Genomic DNA, 17,500 nt, shown 5'->3' with positions numbered 1-17,500 from the left:
ACACACACACACACACACACACACACACACACACACACACACACACACACACACACATATATACATATATATATGTATATACATAAATATATATGTATATATGCATAGATATGTATATATGTATATATATGTATGTCTATATGTATGCATATATGTATATATACGTGTAAGTATGTATGCATGTATGTATGTATATACACACACAATGATTTGTGTGTGTGTATGTGCTTCCACCTACTTATCTATCTTTCATATCGAAATAACACACACACGTTAGAAAAAAAAAAAAAATAGCAACAACAACAAAAACGGAGCAACAAACCTGTATCCCTCATGGACGTAGGTTTCCTGAACGTAGGAGATATTATTCACGGATATATGGGGGCCTTCAAACCCTTCGATGATCACACTTTCATCCGGTAACGCCATGTTGGGTCCTCAGGTCTGTGGGAAGGCAGAGGAACTGGGATTAACTTTTGGTGTCGGTGGTGGTGGTGGTGGTGGTGGTGGTGATGATGATGATGATAGGGTGGTGGTGATGACAACAATAACAATAATGATTATAATCATAACAATAATAACAATCACAATAATATTGGTTTTTTCTAAATTCTTAGTCACATGCCCCAAATTCATAAAAATGAAAGCGTAACCTGCATGAAACACATGAGAAATTCCGAGGAGTTGGCAACTATCCCCTAACAAATGGGTTGGAGAGAAAGTGAGGAAGAGATTTCATGTATAAAATGAAATACGGGATATACTTAATTGGAAAGAGAACACAAAAGCGTAAGCGTGGGCTAAAATATGGTCATAATAATAAGAAGGAGAGAACAACAACTGCAAATGCAACAGAAGCAACGACGACAACAACAAATTCAACAACCGCAAGAATAAAAATAACATTCAGGATTGCAAGAGGGTGATAATATATATATATATATATATATATATATATATATATATATATATATACATATATATATACATATATATATTTTCTTTTTTTCTTATGTACATACATATTTTTTCACATATTTCTCTCTTCGTTCTTCCTTGGATGTAAGAGAATCCCAACTTTCCTACTTTCTCCTCTCCTCTTTTATGTCTTCTTCCTTCTTCCTCATTTTCCATATGTTGCAGCGATGAATAATGTTTTTATCCAATACGATAATAAATAAAATTTAGATCAATGATTGAAAAATAAAAGACAAGTAGAAGAACTCGACAGAAAACAACATGCGAAAAACGGACGGAAGAATATAAAAGAAAACGTGAAGCGAACGCGAGCGGGAAAAAAGTTCGGACTGAAAACATAGCAAGAATGACAAGCGGCAAGTGCGCGTGGGTGAGAAATGGCGTGCATTAAAGGGGATGGAAAATTAAGAAAAAAGAGACAGACCAACAACGAATTAACTCGAACGGGTTAGAAATGCTCGTGTGGAAGCGCTTGTTGCAGATGGAATGGATAACGAACAAGAAATTTCTAATTTTCTTGTTGTTTTTATTTAATCTCCTATTCGATTCAGTGACTGCAGGGACCGTGGGTGTAAACCATTGAACCAGCCGTCATTCTTGATGAACCCCAATCCCCAAACAATTAAAAATGGATATACATTAACTAACAATGTAAATCCATGGATATATATATATATATATATATATATATATATATATATATATATAACCACGAAAGCAAGTAGGGAGGAACAACGCATGAAATGTGTGAAGAAAATTCGGTTGATAAAAGAATAGTTGAAAAGATAAAAGTACGTCAATTTGATATATAAACGAACGTCAAAGACAAATCAAATAACTGCCACAGGAAAAAGCAATGAAGTTTATTTTCACAATATCTTTGCTTTATTTGTTTTTTTTCCTTTCCGTCAGCCGTGTCTTTTATTAATTTACGATTGAGAATTATCGTAAACAAACAGCTATTCCTTTTTTGAACGAAGCTTAAAAAAAAGGAAAAAAGGAAATAAAACTTTATTGTTACAAACACGATCATGATAATCTTTTTATGAAACGAGTGTACTTATCTATTTTTTATTTCTTTATCTTGAGCACGTGACCTTCTTCCGAAATGTTTTGTCTGAGGGAAAACAGGGGAGGATGAGAAGGAGGGTGAAGAGGAGTTAGAGCCGTAAAGAGAGGAAAGAAGAGGGAGGGATAAGACAAAAATATGGAAGTGCCTCTTACATTGTAGAATGAATAGGCAAGGAAAACGAAGAAAGATATTTGAAAGAAGAAAAGCATTACCGTGTCATCACTTCTACGTCGAAGGTCTTCTTCACTCCCTCCCCCTTTCTATTTTTTCCTTCTCCTCTCTCCCTCTCCCCCTCCTTCTATCCTCCACTACTCGCCCTCTCCCTTTCCTCTTTGATCCTCCCCCTTCCCCTCTCCCCTGCCTCTCCGCCCCTGCTTCCCCCTCTCTTCCCCCCTCCCAATTCCCTCTTCCCACATCTCCCTCTCCTCCACCTCCCCACTAAGTCCTCCTCCCCCCTCCTCCTCCCCATTCCTATCCTCAACCCCCTCCGCCCCCACCCGCGCCACTCAGTCTGCTCTCCTCCCGGTGCATCGACGCACAACGGCGCTAGGGGAAGCCTCGGGAAAGACTTGGAATGCTACAAGACATCTGATTTCATTTCTAAAACAATAATCGGTATATTCGAGTCATTCTCACACCCACGCACGCACTCACAGACAGACAGACAGACACACAAACACACACACACACACACACATACACACACACACACGCACACACACACACACACACACACACAGAGAGAGAGAGAGAGAGAGAGAGAGAGAGAGAGAGAGAGAGAGAGAGAGAGAGAGAGAGAGAGAGAGAGAGAGAGAGAGAGAGAGAGAGAGAGCGTTAGAGAGAGAAAGAAAGAAAGAAAGAGAAGGAAAAAGAGAAAGTCTGTGGTCTGAGGTTAAAGAAAGGTGATAATTTGAACAATCAGCAACCAATTTTGAAATCGTTTGAAAACATTTCCTTAAATTGTCTTCCTTTCTTGTTTGCAAAAGGTGTTGAGTCCAGCACATGGAATTGCCGACTCTTACAAACTTATAATGGGGTGATGGACTCATAGCTCGGAGAACGGGGGAAAGTGGGTAACGAACACAGAGAAAGATATATAGTGGTATAAAGATAATGAGGGAGAGAGAGGCAACAGAGGAGAAAGGGAGAAGTTGAAGAAAACACAGAGGAAGGAAAGGCGAGGGACAGACGAAGAAAGAGAGACAAACAAACAGATTACAAAAGAGGCAGACAGAGAGAAAAAAAATAATTGACGAAAGATGTCTCGGTGAAATTTTAAATCGTTCCCTCACATAATTCTCCAAAAAGTTACATCCAGAGATTCAGTCTTTACCAGTTATAAAAGATTTCCTATCTAAATTACATGCACTGACAGGAATCTTAAATCATTTAATATACGAAATTCCATACATGAGAATTCTAAGTATGTGTACTTTACAGCTAAGTATTTCAGACAAAAAGAAAGAGGAAATCTAAGTCATAACAATGTATCTTTAAAAAGCAGTAAAACGGATAAACTAAAACAGACACACAATATTAACAATAAGTAGACATAATAATAAGAAATAAGTATACAAAAAAATCTAGGTAATACTATTACATCTTTAAAAGGCAGTTAGAGGGATAATCTATGCAAAACAAAATAAATAATGATATTCAACCACCTTCTCCATTCATTTTCCCTCCTCTCACACCTCTGCACCATCGAGCTAAATCTGCTTAAAGAGTATCAACTTAATAAGGCAAAATCTCTTACGCTTTTCTGCATCCTCTTCTCTCAAGAATGAAAAGTGTTTGAGTGTCTCCGAGTGAGGATATGACCACCTTTGTGTGTTTGAGCGTGTGGTTATGTTGACGTTTATGTTTATGTCTACATGTACGTCTGTATGTCTACATGTATAGGTAAATGTATTTGTACCTATATATGTATAGGTATATGTATTTGTACCTATATATGTATATGTATTTGTATTTATATATGTATATGTATATGTATATATATGGTCATGTGTATGTATGTGTGCAAATAGGAAACATACGCAAATAAATATGTGAAATCCAGAGAATGCCTCCAAGAGGATTTTATTAGGGAAATAAATAAGTACAAATAGAGAATACTATAAGACTGAACAAAATAAAAATGATAATAACACCAAGATAATTCTAATAACAGCCACCAATAAAGAACAGCGCGAGGGCGACGCATGATTAAGCTAATTACCTAATTAGACACAAATTAGCTACACTACACAAGGAGAAATGCTGACGAAGTCAATTCATGTGTTGATGAGGCAAGGGGATTATTAGGAAAATGAGCAAACTCAGAGTAAAAATGGTTAGAATGAAGATAATGATAATGACACCTAATGCTCCTACTATTACTGCTCCTACTACTGCTGCTATTACTACGGCCACTGCTACTTTTATTACTACTCCTACAATTACTACTACTACTACTACTATTACTACTACTTTTACTACTACTATTAATAATACTACTATCACTACTATTACTATTGCTACTACTATTTCTACTAATAATAATGTCAATGATAACAAGTTATCAAAATTATCTTGATAATAACAACCAGGCGATACTAATAACCTTTCAATTGTTTATTTCAGGTCTCTCTTATCACTACTATTAAAATCTAAAACCACTCATGTCTTCTTCTCTTCTCAAAAAATCCTCAATTCTCCAGTGACACCACACCAGTCGGAACACCATAAACCCATGGGAGAAATGGCCAATATTCACTATACGTCACCACGCACCATAGGCCAGCTGCGAGAAGCGATGGGAAAATACTGCTCGCAAGTCATGCCGCTTGACAACTTCCGGCGACAAAATACCTCCGGTCTGTACTACATTTAGTTCGCATGTTTCAGCGTATATATATTTTTTTTCAGTGCAATGTATTTTTTTTCTTCATTTCAACGTAAATAAAAAAAAATATATTTTTGTCTTTTTTATTTTTCATTTCAATTTATTTTTGTCTATTTCACTGTTCCTTTCAACGTATTTTTGTCTTTTTCTTTCTTAATTTAGTTTATATTTTCTTATTGATAATATAGATGCATTTTTTAAATATGAATTACTGTTGGATTTAAGTTTTGTATCCAATTCATATGTTATGTTTTTATCCTTCCTTTCGTATAGGTCAATACTATTTTTGCTTTCATTTTAATTTCTAGGTAGTTCAAATATGGATTAATATTTTTTGCGTTCATAGGAAATGTTGACAAATACGTGTTTGTGTGTGTGTGTGTGTGTGTGTGTGTGTGTGTGTGTGTGTGTGTGTGTGTGTGTGTGTGTGTGTGTGTGTGTGTGTGTGTGTGTGTGTGTGTGTGTGTGTGTGTGTGTGTGTGTGTGTGTGTGTGTGTGTGTGTGTGTGTGTGTGTGTGCGTGAGCCTGTGCGTGTGTGTAAGCATGTATGTCTGCGTATGTATCCATGTACACGTTTGCCTGAACATGCACTTACCTAAAAACATGTCCGTATACAATTTTTCATAAAACAGTTTCCCTTCGCGATAAATATTTGCAAAACAATACAAAAAATGCTGTCTCTTCTCACAAACATCTCACAATGGTAATATTTGTCTCTTGGGTGACTATTGGCATTCAAGGAAAAACCTACGACTTCTAACTTTTTCCTCAAAGTCAAAGTAAATTCCGATTCATTTCGCTCTTTTGAAACAAAGGAATGAGACTTTTTCTGTAAATTTTTATCTCTCTTTCTCTTTCTCTTTATCTTCTCCTCTCTTCTCTTCTCTCTCTCTCCCTCTCTCTTTCTATCACCTCCACCTCCCTGTTTGTGTATTTGTTTATCTCTGTAGAAACAATCTGGGATTCTTACCTTCCGCGAAAAATAAATCTATATTTCAAGCTTTCATATCTCTTCCTGTCCTGTCCGCCTCACAGGATAATTTATGCATGCCGAGGGAAGGGAGGGAGGGAGGAGCAAAAGGGGGTGGGAGGGAGGAAGGGAGAGTGCGAAAAATAGACAATAACAGAGATAGAGATGGATAGGTAGGTAGAGAGAGAGAGAGAGAGAGAGAGAGAGAGAGAGAGAGAGAGAGAGAGAGAGAGAGAGAGAGAGAGAGAGAGAGAGAGAGAGAGAGAGAGAGAGAGAGAGAGAGAGGAGGGAGAGAGAGAGAGAGAGAGAGGGAGGGAGAGAGAGAGAGAGAGAGAGAGAGAGAGAGAGAGAGAGAGAGAGAGAGAGAGAGAGAGAGAGAGAGAGAGAGAGAGAGAGAGAGAGAGAGGGGGGGGGGGGATAAAACATACACACAGACCTTCGGAAACAATGAAGCTGAAGAAAAAAAAAGTAGCTGAAATACGTGATTGGACAAAGAGAAGAGAAAATTGAACAAAAAAAAAAATATATATATATATATACATATATAGGCAAGAAAAGGTCATAGACAGCTCTATAATCTAATAATGAAACGCTTTATTATGACAACGTAAAAATATAATAACCCTCGTAACGGTGTTTGCGGAAAATGTTCACGCGTGGGTGTAAATCAAGCGACCGCAGGGTTATGACAATGTAACATGCATGCTGACGATCAACAACACAATATGTTGTTTTACCCCATAATTGGATAAGCTTTTGGTGTTTGCTGGCCACTTGAGGGCCACTTACTAGTGATATGTTAGCTGATATGATTAACGTTAATGGCACTGTTAATATTAATCCTAATTATTTGGTCATTAAAACTATGGATTTGTTTGAAGTCATTATTTCATATACTTTACGGTCTTCATACTGAATAAATAAGATTACAATTCATAATAAGAAATGCACTTTAATAGTTACTCTTTTCGCAGTTCACAATTCAGTTTCTCACACTGATTAACATCATAATCACCATTGTTACTACAGTTGTTTTCGATGCCTTGCTTTTCCATATCATGGTTATTCCAGCATCAACAGACAAAATGTCCATACCACTATTTGTTTATCAATTCCTATTAGCGATTTTTACGTCTCTAAGTGGGCAATCATCATAAATACCACTAACCATCATCATTAACTACTGTAATCAAAATAACAGTTCTTCACAAAACACCCACAGCTACTATAACCACAAAACCACAACAGAAGACGCCGTCTGATACAATAAATCATTCACAATAACACTGACATCGCGAAACCAAAGGGCTACGGACCTACAACAGTTATATTCATGTAAGCATTTTATTTTTTAAATTCGGAGTGAAGCTGAGCCCGGGCGTACGGAAAGAATTAATATTCTACTGCGCGGAAATATGTATACAGAGTGCCGTTATTTAGGTTTATAAATTTGATATTTTGTGTTCAGTTCTATGTTTATTGTTGGTTTGTCATTTTGGTTTATCTCACAGGATTTATTATTCTATTATCTTCGTGATATCATAATTACCAGTGTTACGTTCCCCTATCTCACTACCTCAATCTCAATCTCAATCTCTTTCTCTCTCTCTACACACACACACACACACACACACACACACACACACACACACACACACACACACACACACACACACACACACACACACACACACACACACACACACACACACATACACACACACACACACACATATATGTATATATATGTATAGATCTACATGTCTATATTTATTTGTATATATGTATACATCTATATATATCTATATATATATTTAGATAATTATAAATCTATATTCATATCTATAGCTATACATACATATACATCTATATCTATAGCTAGTCATACATATACATATTCACACACACACACACACACACACACACACACACACACACACACACACACACACACACACACACACACACACACACACACACACACACACACCAGAGAAACACATATAAATTTATTATAGTGCACACACACACACACACACACACACACACACACACACACACACACACACACACACACACACACACACACACACACACACACACACACACACATGTATATGTATATATGTATGAGTGTATGTATGTATGTATATATGTATCCTTCCTTCCCTCTTTTTCTCTCTCCCCCTTTTATCCTCTTCTTCTTCCCCCACTCCCCCTTTTCCCTCTGTTCTCCCTCTCCCTGTCACTCTCTCCGTGTGTCAGTCCGCCCTCAGCATCAGTTGCTATGGTGATTCCTTCGTAAATAATCTCAGCTGATCTCTTGTCTCTACCGACTTCTGATTCAACAGATTTCCCCACTCGGTTCAAGGAGCCTATAATTTCCATGTTGTCGGGGATACAAGTGAAATTGGCTCAGGTAAAGAGGGAGAAAGAGAGAGGGTGGGAGAGGGGGAATGAGAGACAGTGGGAGAGATAGGGAGAGCGAGAGAGGGTGGGATAGGGAGGGAATGAGAGGGTGGGAGAGGTGGGAGGGAGGGAGGGAGGGAGGGAGGGAGGGAGAGAAGAGAGAGAGGAGAGAGAGGAGAGAGAGGAGAGAGAGAGAGAGAGAGAGAGAGAGAGAGAGAGAGAGAGAGAGAGAGAGAGAGAGAGAGAGAGAGAGAGAGAGAGAGAGAGAGAGAGAGAGAGAGAGAGAGAGAGAGAGAGAGAGAGAGAGAGAGAAAGGACTTATAAAAAGATAGTGAAAGAAAATCTAGAGAGAGGAGGGGCAACTAGAAAAAAAAAAAAATAAGGGAAAAAGTAGAGAGGAGAAAAAAAATTCTCTCTCTTTTATCACTACCATTTATTTCTTCTCTCTTTTGATTTTCCGATCTTGAATTGTTTACCCCCAGAGGAAAACCTCACTGCAAAAATGCCTTGACAATTCTTTACACATATCAAACAAAAGACGGCGCTTTTATCCGTATCGAATTTTTTTTATATCTTGCCAGATTTATCGAAACAATTTACGTCTCTTTTAGCCCGCTTTTACAGTTTCTTTTATATCGTTCCTTTTTCTTCATAGGAGTTTACGAAGAGACGGAATTAGATGGTAAAATGGACATATTCCGTAAGTGGTGGCTCCTCGCACGACATCTGGAGAAATTGTAAAGTCTGTTAAAATACTCTCTTTTTTTCTTCTCTTATGATCATTCCTTTTCTGTTTTATAATTTGCACCTGCTTCCTCTTTATTTTCTAATTAAATCATAATTTATCTTCTATTCTATTTATGCTTTGAATGTCTGAATTTTCATTTTTTCGTTTATTTCTATTGCTATTATTTTTAATCAACGATTTTTCTCTCTACCATACCCCCATTCTCCCCTCTCTTAAAATCTAATCTATCTCATTTTCTGCCTGTCTCTGTTCCTCTTATTTCCCTATTCCTTTTCCGCTCTGCCCCTCTCAGTTCTCTCTCTCTCTCTCCCTATCTTTCTACCCACCCATCTCTCTCTCTCTTCCTAATTCCCTTATCACCAATAAACCATATACCAGCCAGTCCTCGCGCCTCCGCGCTCGCCTTCACCTGGTTCAGTTCACGCGATTCCCACGCAAGGGCAGTACTCTCTCTCTCTCTCTCTCTCTCTCTCTCTCTCTCTCTCTCTCTCTCTCTCTCTCTCTCTCTCTCTCTCTCTCTCTCTCTCTCTCTCTCTCTCTCTCTCTCTCTCCCTCATGTGTATATATATATATATATATATATATATATATATATATATACTTATACACACATATATATACATACATACACACACACACACATACATTAGGATCAATAAGGATGTATAACGACAAGAGGCTCTCCTTCCCAAAGGGCGGGGCAGCAGCAGCAGGAGTCACGAAGATCATCCACAAGGAGTTAATACTAAGGGTGAGAGACCAGACCGAGCGATAGACGACGATACATTAACAGAGCTCGCCACGCACCTCAGTGATATCCACCCTTCTCCCCTCATCCCTTTCCCTTCTTCTCTCTCCCTTTTCCCCCTCTGCTAAAGCACCCACACTACCTCTTCCCCCACACCCTCTACCACCAGCCACGCTTTCCCTACTACTCTTCCTTGGCACGATACTCATCTGTGGCGGCGAGGGACCGCAGACTTGCGTCACATAACCATGCACTATTCCGAAGACGTGTCGTGCATATTAGACACCCTTGCCTCTCTCTCTCTCTCTCTCTCTCTCTCTCTCTCTCTCTCTCTCTCTCTCTCTCTCTCTCTCTCTCTCTCTCTCTCTCTCTCTCTCTCTTTCTCTCTCTACATGTACACACAGAACAACAAATCTAATATACACATATAAACATGTCATGCGGCATAAACAAGGTACTTTTATTGCATACTATTGGGCCATATAGAACTTATGTCCACAGAAGACCTTTGTTAGGCCTTTGGTATTCTATAGCGATTATGGTGGCATGTGCGTGTGCCATGTGGTCCACGCACTCAAGACGCACACATGCACATACACACTGCACACACACACACACACATACTCACTCACACACGCCCTGGGATCAATAGTGAGCCACACCCACCGCCCGTTTCTACATACGCCCGCGTTACTGCTGTGTGCCTTTTCCCGCTCAAACACTCGCTGTCGAGCTGCGATGCGAGTCCGCCCGCGCCAGGGGGTCGGCGCTCCAAAGGCAATTATGTGCAAGATAGCTACAAGAATTACACATTTGCAGGGAAACAGAAGCACTGAAAAGGGAAAAGGAAAGGTGAAGGTCGAGCCGGAGAGAGAGCAAAATAAATGTATATATATGTATATATGTATATATACATACATATATGTATGTGAATTTGTATATGTGCATATGTATAGGAAAACAGACACAGTAAGAAATGAAAATAAATCGTAACGTTTCGAACTTTGCACGAGTTCCTCTTCAGACGAATGATAAAGCGGAATGTGTCAACGGAATAAGTCTTGAGGTTTCGAGCATGTCTAAAGCTCCTTCTCGGATGCAGCAAAGCTCATAGTGTATATACAAAGTAAGGTCAGATAAGAATTGATAATTAGGAACATGGAGTTAATCAGGTCCTAAGAGGATGAAAGTCTAGCAATCCTGGGAAGATTTTACCTGCTAATAACGACGCAAAGTTATCCATGCCCCACTGGCCAGCACTCAAGTCTTAAATCTAGGTCGTTCTATTCTGTTTTTATTTCAAAGGGTTTTATTTTATTGGTATGTGCACGTTATGATATTTGTATTTTAGTGGCATATTAGTATATATACGTATAGGAATATGTATGCGCATACATATAAACATACATATAATATATATACACGAATGTGTGTATATTTTTCCCTTCCCTTTTTATCAATATATATGTGGGGGGAGAGAACACATGTGTACGTAAGCTTATGTTTATGTGTAAATGCATTTGTACTGATGCCATTTCTTCCTCCATCTGATACAAACTCAATCATCCCATAGGCCTAGTGTTTATCATCCAATAAGTCGAAGGGGAAAGAGGAAGACAAATTATCCATCAGAAACACCGAGGAGAAATATCCGTCTGATTTCCCCTTAAGGCACGGGGCCTCTTAGAGTTCAGGTGAGTTACGAATGCTATTAACGTTTCCCAAATGGTAAAAGGTGTGCCTATTGGGTTACGAATGGGGAAGCGGCCCTTAGAGAGAATATATTGAATAAGAAGGAAAGGGGTTTGAGGTCTAACCAGGTTTTGGTGTCGGGTGGGTCAATGTGGCTCAAGTTGAGGAGTGTAAAAATAAACAATTTGATATTGAAACACTCTGCGTTAGAAATCAAGTGAAAGTGAAACAGTTTATATCGAAACACGATCCAAACTGGATCAGCTGGACAATGAAACAGTTTGAAATTGAAACTTGTGGTTTATCTGGGGGCATAAGTAATATAACGACAACAATAGGTCAGTGGCAGGAGATATTTGTCAGTTCTGTTTTTGTGGACAGAAGACGATCTTAAATGGCAAGGTTTGGAGGACCCTTAAGAATGTCTTGCAAGATGCCTGATTCAGCTCTTTCTAATGTTTCTCTTTAATCTTTACTTTCATTCATCTTTCAATATCTCTTCCTCAGTAACCCTTCTTTATACTACTAGGCATTATCTTAACCACCCACAGTAAATAAATGATGACTAAAAAACGAAAAAAAATATGATAAAATTAACAAAGTCATCCATCTCCACTGGCGCCTGCATTCCCGTGCCACATCAACCCCTGGTGGGCGTAGCAACAGGCTTCAGACAACATCTATTACGAAGCTTAATTAACATGCGTAAACCGATTCTGGCTACCGAAGTGGAGGGGGACTTTCCACGCGTGACCTAAAGCGTGGCAAGCTTTTGGAGGGTGGAATGGCAGAACAGGTCAGAATGTATCCTCGTGTATTCCGAGAGGAGAATCGACTTACTTCCTCGAAATGTATTTGCCTGTGTCAGTTTACTGTCCCTTTTTCCTCTCACTTTTACATCTCTTTTTTCGTATATCTCTCATTTTCTATACTTTCCTTCTCTATCTGTTTCTCATTTCCCTTCTCTTTCTCTCATTTCTGTATCTTCCCCTTATCTCCACTTCCTGATTTCCTGTCCTTCCATTCTTCCCGTCCGTCTCCTTCAGTTTCCCTCTTTTTCCCAATAATTCTGATATTCTTCCTTTCGTCGTTTTCTCACCTTTCATTCCTTCCTGCATTTTCTCTTTTTTTTTCTCTATTCTTCTGACTGCCACTTACTTTCTCTCATCTAATTTACTGCCACCTTCTCCTTCATATTTTCTCTCTCATCGTCTCCCTCTTTATGTCTGTCGCCCAGTTATACTTTTCTTTTTAATCATCTCCTTCCTATTCTCTCCCTCTTCATATCTATCTCTTTCTCTAACGTCCCCCTCCTCTTTTCCTTCATTATATTCTCCCTCCAATCTCGTCCCTGTCCCTGTCCGTCTCGCTCTCATACCTATTCATTTCTAATTTGTGTGCGTGCAAGCCCCCTAACCGAGATGTTCCCGTCAGTTATGTGGACTTAATTGTACTTGGCCAACTAAATCATCAGCGTTGAGGTCTAGGTATTATGCAAAACAGGGACTTAAGGGAATAAGGACATTAAAGCTGAAGGTGAGAAAGAGAGAGAGGAGGGAGAGGGAGAGAAAGATAGATCGATAGATAGATAGATAGATAGATAGAGAGAGAGAGAGAGAGAGAGAGAGAGGGAGAGGGAGAGGGAGAGAGAGAGAGGGAGAGAGAGAAAGAGAGAGAGAGAGAGAGAGAGAGAGAGAGAGAGAGAGAGAGAGAGAGAGAGAGAGAGAGAGAGAGAGAGAGAGAGAGAGAGAGAGAGAGAGAGAGAGGGGGGGGGGGGGAGAGAGAGAGGAAGAGAGAGAGAGAGAGGGTTATATATATATATATATATATATATATATATATATATAGAGAGAGAGAGAGAGAGAGAGAGAGAGGGGAGGGAGGGAGGGAGGGAGGGAGGGAGGGAGAGAAGGAGGGAGGGAGGGAGGGAGGGAGGGAGGGAGGGAGGGAGGGAGGGAGGGAGAGAGAGAGAGAGAGAGAGAGAGAGAGAGAGAGAGAGAGAGAGAGAGAGAGAGAGAGAGAGATAGAGAGAGAGAGAGAGAAAGAAATAGAGAAAGAAAGAAAGAGAGAAAGGAAGAAAGAAAGAAAGAGACGCAAACATGAAGGCAAGATTAAAGTGTGAATATCGAAGGTGAGACAAGAGTGAGCGGTTATTTTAAGAACAGGAAAGATCTATCTGCCTGCTTGCGTGCCTGCCTGCCTGCCTGCCAGCCTGCCTGCCTGCCTGCCTGCCTGCCTGCCTGCCTCTCTCTCTCTCTCTCTCTCTCTCTCTCTCTCTCTCTCTCTCTCTCTCTCTCTCTCTCTCTCTCTCTCTCTCTCTCTCCCTCCCTCCCTCCCTCCCTCTCTCTCTTGATAAGTCATACTTAGGAAGTCGGACACACACACGAAAAAGCGCAAAGCCCCTTCAGGTTCATTGTGAAGCCTTTAACGAGCCTCTTAATACTGAATGGGGGCCGTCAAAATGAACAATAGGATTGGGGAAGGGGTAATTGTGTGAAATAATTTGTGTACAATTCGATTATTTATCTCGCGTATATATATATGCATACATACATAAATACACATACATATATATATAAATATACACGGACACAAATACACATACATCTACAAATATACAGATACAGACAACATTCATTCACGGTCAGGTAAACATTGAAGATATTTACATACAATACACAACACATAATCCCAGCACTATCAAACACACAAAGAAACATACTACAAGACAAACAGACATCACCATAATGAAGCACATACACACAAACACACAAATACACAAACAAAGCCCCCATGACAAAAACAAAACACCCCTATAACCACTCAAACAAAGAAACAAAGAAACACATCCATAAACAAGCACATACATATAAATACCCAAAATAAACAAGCACATCCACACAAAGAAACAAAAAAACAAACAACAACCAATAAACAAAAAAACACCCAACAAACAAACAAAAAACATCCCAATAAACAAACAAAAAACAAAAGAACACCCCAAAAAACAAACAAAAACATACAAAAACAAACACCCCACTAAACAAACAAAAAACAAACAAACAAACACCCCACTAAACAAACAAAAACATACAAAAAGCAAACAAACAAACACCCCAATAAACAAACACCCAAACAAACAAACAAAAACAAAAACAAAGACCCCACTAAACAAACACACGCACAAACAAAGGCGCCCACACGCGGTCACTAACACTCGCCTCCGCCACCGGAAGCCCGAGCGAACTACACCGGAAGACCGTGGCATCTGTTTCAATCATTTTGGATAATGTTGCTGTTCACTCTCGTCTGAACTTTGTGGCGTGTGCTGCACCTGCGAGATTGTGTGTTTTTGTTTGCTGTGGTGTGTGCCGCACCTGTGAGATTGTGTTTTTGTTTGCTGTGGCGTGTGCTGTACCTGCGAGATTGTGTTTTTGTTTGTTGTGGTGTGTGCTGCACCTGCGAGATTGTGTGTTTTGGTTTGCTGTGGTGTGTGCTGCATCTGCGAGATTGTGTGTTTTTGTTTGCTGTGGTGTGTGCTGCACCTGCGAGATTGTGTGTTTTTGTTTGCTGTGGTGTGTGCTGCACCTGCGAGATTGTGTTTTTGTTTACTGTGGCGTGTGCTGCACCTGCGAGATTGTGTGTTTTTGTTTGCTGTGGTGTGTGCTGCACCTGCGAGATTGTGTGTTTTTGTTTGCTGTGGTGTGTGCTGCACCTGCGAGATTGTGTGTTTTTGTTTGCTGTGGCGTGTGCTGCACCTGCGAGATTGTGTGTTTTTGTTTGCTGTGGTGTGTGCTGCACCTCCGAGATTGTGTGTTTTTGTTTGCTGTGGTGTGTGCTGCACCTGCGAGATTGTGTGTTTTTGTTTGCTGTGGTGTGTGCTGCACCTGCGAGATTGTGTGTTTTTGTTTGCTGTGGTGTGTGCTGCACCTGCGAGACTGTGTGTTTTTGTTTGCTGTGGCGTGTGCAGCACCTGCGAGATTGTGTGTTTTTGTTTGCTGTGGCGTGTGCTGCACCTGCGAGACTGTGTGTTTTTGTTTGCTGTGGTGTATGCTGTATGCTGTAAGTGTATGATTTGTTTAGGTTTTGAATGTTGCGATATGTGCGTGTATGTTTTTTTTTTTTTCAATGTTCAACGTAATTATTTTGTGTATGTTTCAGTATGTTACGGATGAATGTTTTGGGAAGGTTTTTGTATGATTTGGTTACGTTGCGGTGAATGTTTTATATGTTTTGACGTATGTTGTGGGTGATTGTTTCATGTATATTTTTTTCATGATGGTGTATATTGGAGTGTACTACGGGTAAGTGTTTCTTGTTGTGAATTATTATTTTATGGCTGTATGTTATGAGAACCAGAGTATGTTTCGTATATATTGTATGTTGTGTGCGACGTTCTAAATTATGTTTCCTGTGCCCCTTGTCTATCTTGTGTATGTGCTGAGGAGGTTTTAGTAGGTTGGGTGAGTATTGCCTTATGTTGTCTAAGTGTGACGGAGTATGTTCACCTCATGGACACGTTCTATGTAATTGTAGTGTCTGTATGTTTTATCTTTAAAGTGCTGTGTTAGGATTCGAAATGACTTGCAGGTATCGACAGAATGTATCTATGTATGTGCGCGTGAGTGTATGAAAAGAGCGAAAGAAAGAGATAGATATCTGATTTCGTAATGTCAATCTTCACATCTGCATTATACTTACTCTCTCTTAATACTCACTAGTTTTATTCTCACTTCCCAGCGTTTTATCAAGATTCTCACTTCGTTTTGTGATTGAGCACTTAAGCTTAGCTAATCATTACATTTATAATACTTATGCTTACTCCTTTATTACTTATACTTATATTTATTTTCTACTTACACGAGATTTTTTACTACAAAAACTGATTCTTCTACAACTTATACTTACCTTTATATACCTAATGCTTGGCTTTCCCACTTTATCTTAATCCGTAAACTTTTCCCGGAAGCTTACCTGAAAAAAGAAAATAGAAGCGGTTAATTGAAATGTTATATATTATTTGACATCTAAAACACATTTTTCATATATTATATATACTATATATACATATATATATATATAAAAATATATATACATATATATACTATATGGAACTCCAACACACACACCTTTAGTAAAAACAAAACATCTGCGTGTGTGGGTGTGTGTGTGGGTGTGTGTGGGTGGGTGTGTGTGTGTGTGTGTGTGTGTGTGTGTGTGTGTGTGTGTGTGTGTGTGTGTGTATATATATGTGTGTGTGTGTGTGTATCATACCCAAATCCAACACACACACACACACACACACACACACACACACACACACACACACCTTTAGTAAAAACAAAACATATCTCTATATATATCCTCGCGTACAGTAAGGGCGTTATCCTTTCCAAAAAGCAATTCCTTTGAGTAGGCGATTCATATTTCACTGTTTCGGCCATTGTTCAAAACTCTTTTTGTAAGTGCCTCGAGATTGGTTTTCATCGTGTTACAATTTTGTAGTATCGTAAGTTCACTTTCATTCAACGTTGTTATGGCTAATACATGAACACTCAAAGACGGACACACACACACACACACACACACACACACACACACACACACACACACACACACACACACACACACACACACACACACACACACACACATAACCGAACCAATAGACAGGGACGCGCAAAGGCAATCGGGGTGACCGCTATGAAAGTGTTCCAAAGGCGGCAATAAACAAGTGAGTCAGCAGACAATTCCTGCCAGTGGCGCTGGCTGACTGGCTAATCCCCGCGGCTGCATGGCTGCATTGGCACGCTGACATGTCATAAATAAACCCCACGAGGATGTTTTAAACGAGATTGTTGGCTTGGGTTGTGTGATTGACGTTGTTTCTACGCTTTGATTTTGCTTTTTCCAGTTTAGGAAAAGTATCTCGCGATTAGTTTGGAGACAACAGGGGAGAGAATCGATTGCATCCGGCTGGAAATTGGCTGTATCCC

The 17,500-nt window shown here is 39.6% G+C and overlaps 1 protein-coding gene across 1 annotated transcript in view; it reads right to left on the bottom strand.

Moving 5' to 3' along the window:
* Positions 1-17,500, bottom strand: part of LOC125025283 (sodium/calcium exchanger 2-like) — an 82,777-nt gene that overhangs the window by 2,196 nt on the left and 63,081 nt on the right. Inside the window, exon 2 of the mRNA XM_047613257.1 lies at positions 323-444. Within this exon, the coding sequence (XP_047469213.1) occupies positions 323-429 (107 nt within the window). The 5' untranslated portion in view covers positions 430-444. The remainder of the gene's footprint in view (positions 1-322; positions 445-17,500) is intronic.

Source organism: Penaeus chinensis, chromosome 4 (genome assembly GCF_019202785.1).
Source record: "Penaeus chinensis breed Huanghai No. 1 chromosome 4, ASM1920278v2, whole genome shotgun sequence".
NCBI lineage: Eukaryota > Metazoa > Arthropoda > Malacostraca > Decapoda > Penaeidae > Penaeus > Penaeus chinensis.
This window is presented reverse-complemented; position numbering and strand designations above follow the sequence as displayed.